The following is a 15,011-nucleotide window of genomic DNA, read 5'->3' as shown; positions in this document are numbered from 1 at the left end:
TGCAGAAGTGAACGTTCCATCCTTATCCGATCGCCGTGATGCTCATTGCCTTCGCTACTATGTACGCTCTCGTGATCTCCGCAATCCTTCCATTTATAGAATGGTCACCGATATTAGTAGACATTCTTTATTTGTTCGCCGCCCGTTTGCTCCGTCCCTTCTCTCTTTGCCTACATTCACTCTTGTCTTCTCTTCAATTTCCACCTTTCTATGTTCATGTAGCATCTCTTTTCCCTACCCCCCTGGGAAGTTCCAGCTGTTCGAGTCTGTTCTTTCTCACTCCTTTGCTCGAAAGCCCAACTGTCTACGGTAGCTTCCCTCTCTCTTTTTCTTGACCACTTCCACTCTCATTCTCATGCCATTGCAGTGTACACAGATGGCTCTAAGTCTTCTGACGGTGTAGGATGCGCAGCAGTGTTTCCGAACAGCGTCGTACGAGGGCATTTACTATCTTCAGCTAGTATCTTTACTGCTGAATTGTATGCCATTCTTGCAGCACTTATCCGTATTGCATCTATGCCTGTGTCATTTGTGGTTGTCTCAGACTCCCTTAGTGCTTTACAGGCTATACAGAAATTTGATACACTTCACCCCTTAGTCCTCCGTATCCAACTTTGGCTATTTGGCTACGCCGCATCTCTACCAAGCATAAAGATATTGTTTTTTTGTTGGGTCCCTGGTCATGTTGATGTACAGGGCAATGAACAGGCAGACACTGCTGCGCGGTCAGCAGTACATGACCAACCAGTTCCATATAGAGGTGTTCCATTTACGGACTATTTTGCTGCAATAGCTACCCACCTTCACTCCCGTTGGCAACAACATTGGTCTACTCTACTCGGTAACAAACTTCAATCTATTAAACCGAGTATAGGTTACTGGCCGTTTTCTTGTCACCAGTGCCGAGGTTGGGAGACTACTCTCTCCCATCTCCGCATTGGCCATACTCTGTGGATATCTCATGGAGAGGCGCCCTGCTCCTCTCTGTGAGAATTGTCAGGTTCCATTATCGGTCAGCCACATTGTTAGACTGCCCACTTTATCAACGAGCACGCAGAATTTACCTCCAACGTCGTCTTCGCTCCGCTGCTCTCTCTTTACCTTCCCTTCTCGCTGATGGACCCACCTTTCATCTGGACTCTCTCATTGACTTTTTGACAACAACTGACTTACTTCACAAACTCTGATGATATCTTCAGCCCTTTCTACCTCAATCTCTTGCTACCCTCTACCCTGCACTATCCCCTGCCCCGCTGTTTTCTGTAACCTACTGATCGCCCCTCCCCCCTTCTGCTGCCCAATACCCTCGCTTCCTTTCCTACCCTGCAGCGCTGTATAGCCCTTGTGGCTTAGCGGTTCTTTTTTATTATAATAATAATAATAATACGTATGTGTGCATATGGATGCTTGTATATATATTGTATGTATGCACATATGAACACTTTATACATGCGTATGCATAGGTATTGTGTTCGTATGTACTCGTCTATATACAGTTCCAAGGGTCAAATCTGCTTCTGGCCCTGCCCTTCTACTGGTCACCATAGGGTTCACTCGCGCCTGGCTTCGTAATCCCTATCATACCTATTCTTAAAGCTGCGTTTATCCTGTCTACCATTTAGCTGTCCAGGATTTTTTTTTTTTGCTTCCAGACTACTATATTCCTAAAGAAATATTTCTTAACATCACCCTCACCTGTGTTTTCAATTTCAAGTGCTGTCCACATATCCCTTTCCTGCCTCTTAAACAGTCTGCCTATGTTCACTCTGTCATTTCCTCTCAGTATTTTGTACATCGTTAATATGTCACCCATGATTCTTCTGTCTCCTGATGTCAGGTTTAGAGCTTTTAATTCCACATCATAACTCTTACCTCTTAGTTCCAGGACTAATCTTGTTGTAAACCTTTACACATTTTCCAGTTTCTTGACTTGTTTGATACGGTGTGGGCTCTATACTAGTACTACATACTCCAAGGTGGGCCTGGCATATGTTGTATATAGTGTGAATGACTCTGCTGAGGTACCCGAAAGCTAATCTTAGATTTTCCAGACACGCCTTTGTTGCTATAGTTATTTTGCTGGTGTGCACCTCCAGCGATATGTTCGATACTATGAACACCATAAGGTCTTCCATATGTTTGTTGCCTCTGTTCCCCGAACCTGTATTCCAATTGCGATATTCTTTGCCCATCCTGAATTCTCATAACTTTACATTTGTTGGGTTTAAGTTCTAAATACTACTCGTCAGACGAATCCTGCAACTTGTCCAGGTTCGTTTGTAGTCTTTCCTGATCTTCACTTGTTTGAATTCTCATTAGTTTGACATCTGCAAACAAGCATACCTCGAACTTATTAGATATTACCGAAGGGAACCCATAAGAGGTTGCCTGATTTTTTTCCTTATTTTTCGTCGTTTTTTCTTCGTTCAAATGTTTACTTATTATTTTGCTCATAACTTGAAGTCTCATCCAGTTGGTTTCAAAATTTCATTGACTGTGCATGGTCACTAGGACCAGATTACTGGAACAGTTGGCATGTGCAGGCACCTTATGACCAGAGTTGTTGAATTCATTCAGAGCATCTTGGAATGGCTCAGATAACTTCCAAAACCCTCAAACATTCAAAAAAAGGTGCCTCCGAATTCGATGGTGGAGACTGAAATTCAAGTGTGTAGGTGTAGATCTGACTATTTTGTGTAAAATGGTGTAAAATTTTTATTCTAGTTAAATTGTGGAAAATTTTGGATTTTCCTAAATTCAGCATGTGGAAATTTGAATAATACAATAATTGTGTAATAAAATATGATGCTGTTTGGACCCTTCGAGAAATTTTGAGGAAGAGTGGTGTAGAACAGCCAGTAGTAACACCGGGGGAGACGCCAATTGCAGTTTGTGAACACTGGATGTAGTGGGAAGTTCTGTTAATAATTTGGCATCTTCCGAGGCCAAAATGGTGTATATCAGCTTCAATTCATAATTTAGAAATTGATGACACGTTCCTGCTGAAGAATTGGGACAAGAAATTTACGGGACCACAAGAATTACGTGTGGAGGACGGAAAAAATAGAGGGCTTCAATGAATCCTTCCCAGCAACAGTGCACCTTAGCTAAGTGATGCTTACCCATAGTGTACAGTAGTTTTGTTGGCCATCGTAAATCCTATCTGCTAGGGTAGTGTTAGTGTGTGTTCCATCAGCATTGTCTTCCAGTAATTAAATGGTAAGTGTTAAGAATTTCCTTTCTAATAATATTAATAATTTATGTATAATAATTATATTTTATTGAGCAGGCAGACTGCTGAGAGGTCAGCGGTACATGACCTCCCAGTTTCATATGCAGACCAATAATGTTGGTCTGATATGACTCATAACAAATATTATTCTTTCAAACCAAGTTTAGGTTTCTGGCCTTCTTGTCCTCAATGCCGAGGTTGAGAGACTACTCTCTCCCATCTTCATATCAGGCACACCTGTCTTACTCATGGGTATCATGGAGAGGCGCCCAGTTCCACTCTATTAGGACTGGTTCCAATTTCAGTATGCCATATTCTATTGGACTGTCCTGTCTTTCACCGAGCACGCAGAATTTTCCTCTGACGTAACCGCTCTAACATCCTTACTTTATCTTCCCACCTTTGACTCCCTTTTTGACTTTTCGACAGCAACCGATTTATTGCACAAACTTTGATAATACTTCCTTTAGCACTCTTCACAGCCCTTTCTAACTACCTCTGTTATCCTCTCCACCCCTGGCTATTTTCTGCTCCAGCCACACCCCCTGCCCTGCAATGCTATATGACCCTAGGTGGTTTAGAGCTTTTTGATAATCCCCTTAGATCGAACTTTATTTCCTCCCATTCCTCAGGCGACCCCTACTGATTCTGCGCTTTCCCTGAATATAATAACTAATATAATTGTATGATGATAATATATATATATATATATATATATATAATTATTAAAGACTGGTTTGGCAAGAGTAGTAAATGTGTAGAGCAGCCTGCCAAGCAGCGTCATGGAAGAAAATGCCTTGAGCGGCTTTTAAAATAGGCTAGAGAGTTACATGAGTGGGGATATTTGGGTGTTAGTGAGACGTGCTTAACATGAGGCCAGTACTCCTACTGCAGTTTCTCTTATGTTCCACTTTATTACTCAAGATTCTCAAGAATGATGTATGTCATGCCCTTGCGAAAATAATCTCGCAAGAGCACTTGGAGTGCAGAAAGCCTAAAGGCTAGGCTTTCTTGCGTCATCACGATCACTGATAGTGGTAAGGTATGGAATGTGTCACTGGCGAGGCTGTGTTGTCACTGTCACCTATCCACTTACTAAATAGAGTTTGCGGTACTTGACCTGACTAAAAAAAAGGCATTTGAACTTGCAGATTGAGCCCGAGCTGGATTTTCCTACATATAAAACTAATTCTGACGTATGCTACTGCTTATTCAGTCGGCATTTCCGATGTACCCTACCAACTACCTCCACCCAGAGTGGTGGTTCGCTCTCTCGTTCTGGCGACCATCTGGTTCCGTGTGCTTCCACATATAGACACGTTAGTTACCAGTTTTTTTTTTCTTACTATAGTAACTCAACCACAAACGGCACATAGTAACTACCTAGCATACCACAGTAACTACCAAGCATGTCACAGTAACTACTTAGCATGTCACAGTAACTACTTAGCATGCCACAGTAACTACTTAGCATGCCACAGTAACTACTTAGCATGCCACTACCAAGCATGCCACAGTAACTAGCATACAACAGTACCTACCATGCCATAGTAATTACTCAGCATACAATAGTACAATAACTCAGCCATACCCAACATACCATAATAGCTCATTGCAATGGGTTGGGAAGAGCGGAAAGATTTTGTTAAATTATAGTATGTAAAACGAATTGCCAAACTTTAGCGAGTCTCCTTTCAAACTAAAAATAACTAAACTCTTAATACCACAACTCTGTCATCACTGACGTTTGTCAACGGTGTCACAATGACAAGGGGTATCAAGAAAAGACGAGTCGCTTTATGATGAGGCGTTTGATACCGATGAAGAAATCTTTGATTCAAGGAATTGGAGCTACCCTCCTTTTCCCTGGCTCAAACCTGATTGCATCCCATTCCTGGGTGCTGTATGAATGGTCCCCATGGGTTTAGTGCCTCCCTATCAGTATAATAATACTAGTCTTTCAACTTTAACCTCCAGTGATGTCATTTGTCACTTCCGTCAACACACTACCCTTCATTAGCGCTCAAACGTACTGGCAACTTTTTTTTATGACCTGCTTACGTAGCTGTCCCCCCCCTTCCTCCCCTGAGCCAGGGTCACCTTTATGTAATATACCTATAAGTTTCTAGAATTTTTCTACCATCGCATCCCGGCCTGGGACTAGGCTTTAATGTTGATTGTTCAACTAGTCTGTTGCAGTCGGCAGCTCGCTGGCCCACATAGCTATCACATTCTGTTTAATCTAGCACCTTGCATATGCGGTGCGCCAGTTTCCTCCTGAAGACTTGCACACTTGTTCATGTAATATTTCTGGTGATAAACGGAACACTTGTGCAACATTTGGATATTTTTTATTCTGGAATAGTTTTCTAAACCATTTATACAATATTGATGTCTGCTGGTAGCAGGTTGAATAGTCTTAAACTTCCTCCTTTATTTAGCTTACGTATTTTTCCCTAATCACTAAATTTTGCTCTGGGAATAATGGAAGGAGTCAGTATCTGATACTTACCTTGTTCTCACCAATTACAGTGCTGTGGTCTGCCAAAATTAAAGGAAATTGGACCATGAGGTTGAAGTGATGGACTATAATGGCACATTAGGTGGTATATCTAGTGGCTGTGACAGTGTAAATATTATTAGAGATTACCTGAGGATCCAGGAGTGATGACTGAAGGTGTACAGGTCTTGGCGTTCTTGCTGAATTGCCCTCGCTGATTACTAGGACCCCAATGGAAATAAGTCACTCTTACTGACTTGTCGCTGAGTCACCATCTGGAAAAGACCCGGGCCGGGACAAGACCGGCGAACCTACTACTTACTGTCTGACTTTTTGAAGTTATCATAGATTCTCTACACATATGCTGTTATTTATAATAATCTATGTAACTGTGTTTGTGTACACCTGAATAAACTTACTTGCTAGCTAAATGCTGCTGGTGGCTCTTGCATTCCCAGTTTAAATGGGCAGTTTTGGTAACCCTTGCTCTGTTAATTCTGCGTAGGCTGTCTTGGAGCAGTGCCTTGGGTAGAGTAAGAGATATTGCCTGAAAGTTGCTACTTTGTCACAATGGTGTCAGGTATGGGGATTAGTGACACGGCAGTGATTTTTTTTTATTAGTCAACTGGTAATCTTCAATTTTTCTTTCTTTCTTTACTTCTGCTCTGCTGTCTCTGTCTCTTCTATATCACTCATCATTTACCGGTGTCAGTTGAGGCACCAGCCTCCTCTCCTAGTTCTTCTATGGAAATGACTCCTGATGGCCCTTGCACATATATGGTTAATAACAAGAATCCAGAGCCATACTCGGTCAAGAAACCAATGGTTGCTGGACCCAGTTCTGATTCCATCCCCATTTTGAAGGGTGCCCCTTTATCAGTACAGTATACTACAAGACTAATACCACTTCCATGACCAGACTGCATGGTGGATCAGGGCTTGATCAACCAGGCTGTTACTGCCTGCTGAATGCAATCCAACATATGAACCACAACCCTGCTGGTCAGGTACTGACTTTAATTGTTTGTCCAGCTCCCTCTTGAAGATAGCCAGGGGTCAGTTGGTAATCCCCCTTATGTATGCTGGGAGGGAGTTGAACGGTTTGGGGCCCCTGATACTTATGTTATTTCTTAATGTACCCACAGCACCCTGTTTTTCATTAGGGGGTGGGGATGTTGCACTGCTAGCCGAGTCTTTTGATCTTGTAGGGAGTGATTTCTCTGTGCTAAGATTTTCCAGTTGTAAATTATGATGTATCTTTCTTGCTAGCATTCCAAGGAGTACAGGTCAAGGGACTTTCATGAAACTTTCCCAGTAATTGAGGTGCTTGATTGTACTTACACATGCAGTGAAAGTTCTCTGTATATTCTCCATATCTATTTTCACCTGTCTGGAAAGGGGTTGTTAGTGTAAAGCAGTAGTCCAGCCTAGAAAGACCAAGTGATTTAAAGAGATTCCTCATTGTCTTGACATCCCTTGTTTTGAGGGTTCTCATTATCCATCTTATCATTTTCCTAGTAGATGTGATAGAGACATTGCTGTGATCTTGAAGGTGAGATTTTCAAACATTATCACACCCAAGTCCTTCACATTAATTTTTTGCTCCGTTGTGAGGTTAGAATTTGTTTTATATTCCGATCTAGTTTTTATTCCTTCAAGTTTTCCATAGCGGAGTAATTGAAATTTGTCCTCATTGAATTTCATATTATTTTCTGTGCCCATTTGGAGACTTGGTCTATATCTGCTTGGAGATTTTCAGTGTCCTCAGTGGATGACAGTCATGCATTTATTTTTTTAAGTACAGTGGACCCCCGGTTAACGATATTTTTTCACTCCAGAAGTATGTTCAGGTGCCAGTACTGACCGAATTTGTTCCCATAAGGAATATTGTGAAGTAGATTAGTCCATTTCAGACCCCCAAACATACACGTACAAATGCACTTACATAAATACACTTACATAATTGGTCGCATTCGGAGGTGATCGTTATGCGGGGGTCCACTGTACTGTGTTGCTAATCTTAAACTGCTGTACAGTGGACCCCTGGATATCAGCCTGTATGGATATCGGCCAAATCGGATTTCAGCCACTTTTTTTAACTAAAATTCTATCCTGGATTTTGGCCAACAACTCAGAAATCGGCCGTATTGGACGCGTCTGCCTGCCACTCCACCGCATGCGTGAGTCAGTCTGCCTGTGTCTCGGTGAGTGACTAACACTCCGCGCATTCATCCAAACATTTCGTTATAATCCATTGTTTTTTGTGGTTGTTTATTGAGTGCGACTGCGAAATAAGCCACCATGGGCCCAAGAAAGTTTCTAGTGCCAGCCCTTTGGTGAAGAAAATGAGAAACACGATAGAATTCACTGACAAAACCTTGTCCGACTTCAGGAAAATCTTAGACGCCAGAAACAGACCTCTCTGGACAGTTTTTTTGTGGGACAGGATGGTCCTAGTGCCAGTAAAAGATAAAGAAGGGAAGTAGTTCCAGATAGGGACTTTTTTGTTTTTTACCTGAAGTCCTTATGGAGGGGGATTCCCCTTCCAAACAATAACCCTAACTCCCTCTCCTTTCCTCACCTTCTTCAGTATGCCAACAAGAGTCTTCAATAAAGGTATGTAATGTTCATTTATCATTAAAATTTGTGCGTTATATTTATTTCTCATTGTTTTCTGTATGTAAAACTATAGTTAATCTTTAAAAAATGCATTTTTTGTTAATATTTTTGGGTATCTGAAACGGATTAATTGTATTTACGTTAATTCTTATGGAAAATATTACTTTGGTTTTCAGTCTTTTCGGATTTAGGCTGACCTTCTGAAATGGATTACGGCCGAAATCTGGGGTTCTACTGTACTAGCATACAGTATATACAATTTCTGATAGATTAATTATAATATGTATTTTATAGTTTCTATCATGTTTATCTTTTACTTGCCTTTCAGTCTGTTTCATGTATCTCCCTACCCTAATATATATGAGAAGCTGGTTAATGGTGTTTTCCTCATAGCTTTTATGAATTTTTTGTACATATATGTATATGGTATACTGTACTTTCATGTATTATGTCAAACATTTTATTGAGGGAATTTTATTCCTTATTTTTTAGGCATTAAAGACACATCGTAATGGATGGAAGAAAACGGAACCAAGAATATAAAAAACGTGGCAGTAAAAGTGATTCTAGGGGCAAAAGCCCCAGCAGTCAGAAGGTACGGAAGACTGGTAAAGACAGCTCACACCTTCGCCTTCGCTCAGGCAAAATGGTGCCATATATCTCTGATGACGATGACGACAAATATGAGCTGACAGATCTTACTGGACATGGCACTACTAAGCACAAGAAGGTAAGGACATGTTTCATCATGTCAGAATTTCAGGAATTGTGTGTGTATTGTTCTTGTATTTTCTGGACTTTTATTCTCATTGCACACATGGTGGATCTGAGGTAGATATGCTGCTTGATCCCTTAATCATTGAAATCATCCTCATTCGGCAAACTGGTTCTCGATTTCCCTTCTTTAATTAACAAGGGGACTGCTACTTTTTCTCAGTTCTGTACATGTAGTCTGCTTAGAGGATTCTTCTCTAGTTGGTTACATGAATTGAAGTGTTGTGAATGTAGTGTATTATCATTGAAATTGAGAATTTTGCACCCTTTAGATGTATTTGTACATTTTATCTATGTTTTGCAGCTGGTGAGACCCATAATCTTTTATAGTACAACATGAATTGCAAGATTAGTAAAATTAAGATTGACAACTGCATCAGTAAAATAGCTAGTACAGGTAGACCATCACTAATCAGGCAATCAGTTATCCGGTTCCATCAGTAATCCAGCACTAATTTCGGCTAACATAATTTCAAATTTCATCATTATACTGACTCAGAAATTGTGCAGTTGGTTTTAAATCCACAGCAACAAGCCAGTGGAGGAGAAAGCAGTGATGAAAATGAGGACGATGTAACAGAAAGAGTCTCTATTGATAGGTTAATTAAGTCTATTCTAACCTAACCACTCTAATCCGGCAAACTCACTAATCTGGCACACTACACGTCCCAATGATGCCGGATTAGTGATCGTCAACCTACATAAAAAAAAAATGTGAAGAATTTTATCAAGTCATAAGCTCTACTTAGAGCAAAATGTTGTCTGTAAATAGAGGTTTGCTCCCCACGTGGCATCTTTTTACCATACTTATTAGCAAGTTTTGCTGTCCAACACTAAAAGGTCCACTTATCTTAATTTCATAGATTATGAAATACATTATATTATTTTTTATATATGTGCTGCTTATAGAAATACAAATTTTTATTTCTTTATGCAGTACAAAACAGTGTGTTTTACATGTAATAAAGCATTAATAGGCACAAAAGAAAGCCACTGGTATGCAATGCATTTTGGGTAAAACTAATCCAAATGCTAAGAAACTACTTAAGGTTTAGACCTAAACTATTAAGTAGGATTTCTCATGGTAATAAATTTGGAGATCATTTACGAGCAGAATTATGATAGCAAATTTATATATATAGTAAATTACATTTTTTTCAGTCACTTACTTTAGTTAAAGGAAGTTTATTTTGTATGAAGAGGTTTTAATTTCATAAGTATTATTAGATTTTTAATTTTCCAGTGCAGTATTCTGTGCCTTTTTTTTTTTTTTTTTTTTTTTTTTTCGCCTCTTTGCTTTCTTCTTCCTTTGCTTTCTTATATGTGTATGCATACTAAGATATCCCTGAACCTTTTGTGCATTATGTTGTTTCTCAGTGTAAATGATGATTAATATACTTATATGATTTAAATTTTCATACACAAGAAAATGTGAAGTTGGTTATTGGTTCAGTGTTTGGGGGAAGATAAAATATTTATCACCCTTTATGTGTACTAATAAGAACTCAAGAAAATCTGGGAAGATTTAAGGATGGATCTTCATTGCACTAAATATCCATCAGCAATTACATAACTGTACATAATTGAGCTAAAGATGAATCATATGTATTAATGTACAGAATTTGCTTGTGATTGACCTTGAACCAATAGTTGCCCCACAAAAACCATTGATAATTTTAGTATAGCCTCTAAACACACTTCTTATTATATCAGTCTTACACTGCTTGTACTTATCCTCGGCCATTTTTTTTTTTTTTACCTTTTTTTTACAAATTAACCCTTAAACCAGTAAGATTGAAGGTAATGGTCACTCCAGGTTGAATTTCTGCACATACTCAAAATGTCCTTGAAGCTTATTATAAGAAAAGAAAAGTAATGTATGCAGCTGAATTAGGTGAGTGGCAGTGGGGTTGCAAGCCATGTGTGTATTTAAGGATATTGACACTGGTGATTTTGCTTTATATGCCTCAACACTTTTAGATCTGTATATTTAGTTGCACAAACAAAAATATATTTGCAACACTTAGTTCTTCTAATTCATCATCAGATGTATCTGCATCTTCCTCAGCCACATGAAGACTGGCATAATATTCATGAACATTGTATTCAGCTTTCCAAGATGCTCTGCAATTAAGGGGTAACCCATTTAAGTGTTGAATACATGTGCTGTTATAAAAAGAAATTTAGCCTGGTTATTATTTAAAATTTATAGTGATGTTATTTTCTATGACAAGTCACTCTTTCGCACAAATATATAACAGTTGCTAACTTAAAATGCTAATTCATTTATATATATGTGTGAGTGTGGGGGGGGGGTTATGTATATAAAATCTTGAATAACGGTAAGAAGATGGAAGAGTAAACCACTTTCCTGATAACTGCATTAACTGTTGTTCACCTTCACATCTTCACAGTGTTGAAGACACTGTAGTTAAGTTATATCCTGAACACCAGTTGTCATCATTTAAAGGCTAGTACACCAATACCCACTTTTATGTAATACACCTCTACCCACTGTTGTGTAATACACCACTACCCAGTGTTATGTAATACACCACTACCCTCTGTTGTGTAATACACCACTACCCACTGTTATGTAATACACCACTACCCACTGTTGTGTAATACACCACTACCCACTGCTATGTAGTACACCACTACCCACTGCTATGTACTACACAACTACCCACTGTTGTGTAGTACACCACTACCCACTGTTGTGTAGTACACCACTACCCACTGTTGTGTAGTACACCACTACCCACTGTTGTGTAGTACACCACTACCCACTGTTGTGTATTACACCACTACCCACTGTTGTGTATTACACCACTACCCGCTGTTGTGTAATACACCACTACCCACTGCTATGTAGTACACCACTACCCACTTATGTAGTACACCACTACCCACTGTTGTGTAGTACACCACTACCCACTGTTGTGTAGTACACCACTGCCCACTGTTATGTAATACACCACTACCCACTGTTGTGTAATACACCACTACCCACTGTTGTGTAATACACCACTACCCACTGTTATGTAGTACACCACAACCCACTGCTATGTAGTACACTACCCACTACTATGTAGTACACCAGACCCACTGCTATGTAGTACACCACTACCCACTGTTGTGTAATACACCACTACCCATTGTTATGTAGTACACCACTACCCACTGTTGTGTAATACACCACTACCCACTGCTATGTAGTACATCACTACCCACTGTTAGTACACCACTACCCTCTGTTATGTAATAAACCACTACCCACTTGTGTAGTACACCACTACCCACTGTTGCGTAGTACACCACTACCCACTGTTGTGAAGTACACCACTACCCACTGTTGTGTAGTACACCACTACCCACTGTTGTGCAGTACACCACTACCCACTGTTGTGTAGTACACCACTACCCACTGTTGTGTAGTACACCACTACCCACTGTTGAGTAGTACATCACTACCCACTGCTGTGTAGTACACTACCCACTGTTGTGTAGTACACCACTACCCACTGTTGTGCAGTACACCACTACCCACTGTTGTGTAGTACACCACTACCCACTGTTGTGTAGTACACCAATACCCACTGTTGTGTAGCACACCACTACCCACTGTTGTGTTGTACACCACTACCCACTGTTGTGTAATACACCACTACCCATTGTTATGTAGTACACCACTACCCACTGTTGTGTAATACACCACTACCCACTGCTATGTAGTACATCACTACCCACTGTTAGTACACCACTACCCTCTGTTATGTAATAAACCACTACCCACTTGTGTAGTACACCACTACCCACTGTTGCGTAGTACACCACTACCCACTGTTGTGAAGTACACCACTACCCACTGTTATGTAGTCCACCACTGCCCACTGTTATGTAGTACACCACTACCCACTGTTGTGCAGTACACCACTACCCACTGTTGTGTAGTACACCACTACCCACTGTTGTGTAGTACACCACTACCCACTGTTGTGTAGTACATCACTACCCACTGCTGTGTAGTACACTACCCACTGTTGTGTAGTACACCACTACCCACTGTTGTGCAGTACACCACTACCCACTGTTGTGTAGTACACCACTACCCACTGTTGTGTAGTACACCAATACCCACTGTTGTGTAGCACACCACTACCCACTGTTGTGTTGTACATCACTACCCACTGCTATGTAGTACACCACTACCCACTGTTGTGTAATACACCACTACCCACTGCTATGTAGTACACCACTACCCACTGCTGTGTAGAACACCACTACTCACTGCTATGTAGTACACTACCCACTGCTATGTAGTACACTACCCACTGCTATGTAGTACACCACTACCCACTGTTGTGTAATACACCACTACCCACTGTTATGTAGCACACCACAACCCACTGCTATGTAGTACACTACCCACTGCTATGTAGTACACCACTACCCACTGTTGTGTAATACACCACTACCCACTGCTATGTAGTACACCACTACCCACTGTTGTGTAGTACACCACTACCCACTGTTGTGTAGTACACTACCCACTGTTGTGTAGTCCACCACTGCCCACTGTTATGTAGTACACTACCCACTGCTGTGTAGTGTACCACTACCCACTGCTGTGTAGTACACCACTTCCCACTGCTGTGTAGTGTACCACTACCCACTGCTGTGTAATACACCACTTCCCACTGTTATGTAGTACACCACTACCCACTGTTGTGTAGTACACCACTACCCACTGTTGTGTAGTACACCACTACCCACTGCTGTGTAGTACACCACTACCCACTGCTGTGTAGGACACCACTACCCACTGCTGCGTAGGACACCACTAACCACTGCTGTGTAGGACACCACTACCCACTGCTGTGTAGTACACCACTTCCCACTGCTGTGTAGTGTACCACTACCCACTGCTGTGTAATACACCACTTCCCACTGTTATGTAGTACACTACCCACTGTTATGTAGTACACCACTACCCACTGTTGTGTAGTCCACCACTACCCACTGTTGTGTAGTCCACCACTGCCCACTGTTATGTAGTCCACCACTGCCCACTGTTATGTAGTACACCACTACCCACTTGTGTAGTACACCACTACCCACTGTTGTGTAGTACACCACTACCCACTGTTGTGTAGTACACCATTACCCACTGTTGTGTAGTACACCACTACCCACTGCTGTGTAGTACACCACTACCCACTGCTGTGTAGGACACCACTACCCACTGCTGCGTAGGACACCACTAACCACTGCTGTGTAGGACACTACCCACTGCTGTGTAGTACACCACTTCCCACTGCTGTGTAGTGTACCACTACCCACTGCTGTTTAATACACCACTTCCCACTGTTATGTAGTACACCACTACCCACTGTTATGTAGTACACCACTTCCCACTGTTATGTAGTACACCACTACCCACTGTTATGTAGTACACCACTACCCACTGTTATGTAGTACACCACTACCCACTGTTATGTAGTACACCACTACCCACTGTTGTGTAGTCCACCACTACCCACTGTTTTGTAGTCCACCACTGCCCACTGTTATGTAGTCCACCACTGCCCACTGTTATGTAGTACACCACTACCCACTGTTGTGTAGTACACCACTACCCACTGTTGTGTAGTACACCACTACCCACTGTTGTGTAGTACACCACTACCCACTGTTGTGTAGTACACCACTACCCACTGTTGTGTAGTACACCACTACCCACTGCTGTGTAGTACACCACTACCCACTGCTGTGTAGGACACCACTACCCACTGCTGCGTAGGACACCACTAACCACTGCTGTGTAGGACACCACTACCCACTGCTGTGTAGTACACCACTTACCACTGCTGTGTAGTGTACCAC

General features: G+C 41.3%; 1 protein-coding gene across 9 annotated transcripts in view; it reads left to right on the top strand.

Annotated features, from left to right (window-relative positions):
- Positions 1-15,011, top strand: part of LOC128693025 (solute carrier family 41 member 1) — a 155,879-nt gene that overhangs the window by 72,232 nt on the left and 68,636 nt on the right. For all 9 annotated transcript variants that reach the window (XM_070092129.1, XM_070092133.1, XM_070092132.1 and 6 more), the window contains one exon: positions 8,844-9,081. In XM_070092129.1, the coding sequence (XP_069948230.1) occupies positions 8,863-9,081 (219 nt within the window). In that variant the 5' untranslated portion in view covers positions 8,844-8,862. The remainder of the gene's footprint in view (positions 1-8,843; positions 9,082-15,011) is intronic.

Source organism: Cherax quadricarinatus, chromosome 38 (assembly GCF_038502225.1).
Source record: "Cherax quadricarinatus isolate ZL_2023a chromosome 38, ASM3850222v1, whole genome shotgun sequence".
Classification (NCBI taxonomy): Eukaryota; Metazoa; Arthropoda; class Malacostraca; order Decapoda; family Parastacidae; genus Cherax; species Cherax quadricarinatus.
This window is presented reverse-complemented; position numbering and strand designations above follow the sequence as displayed.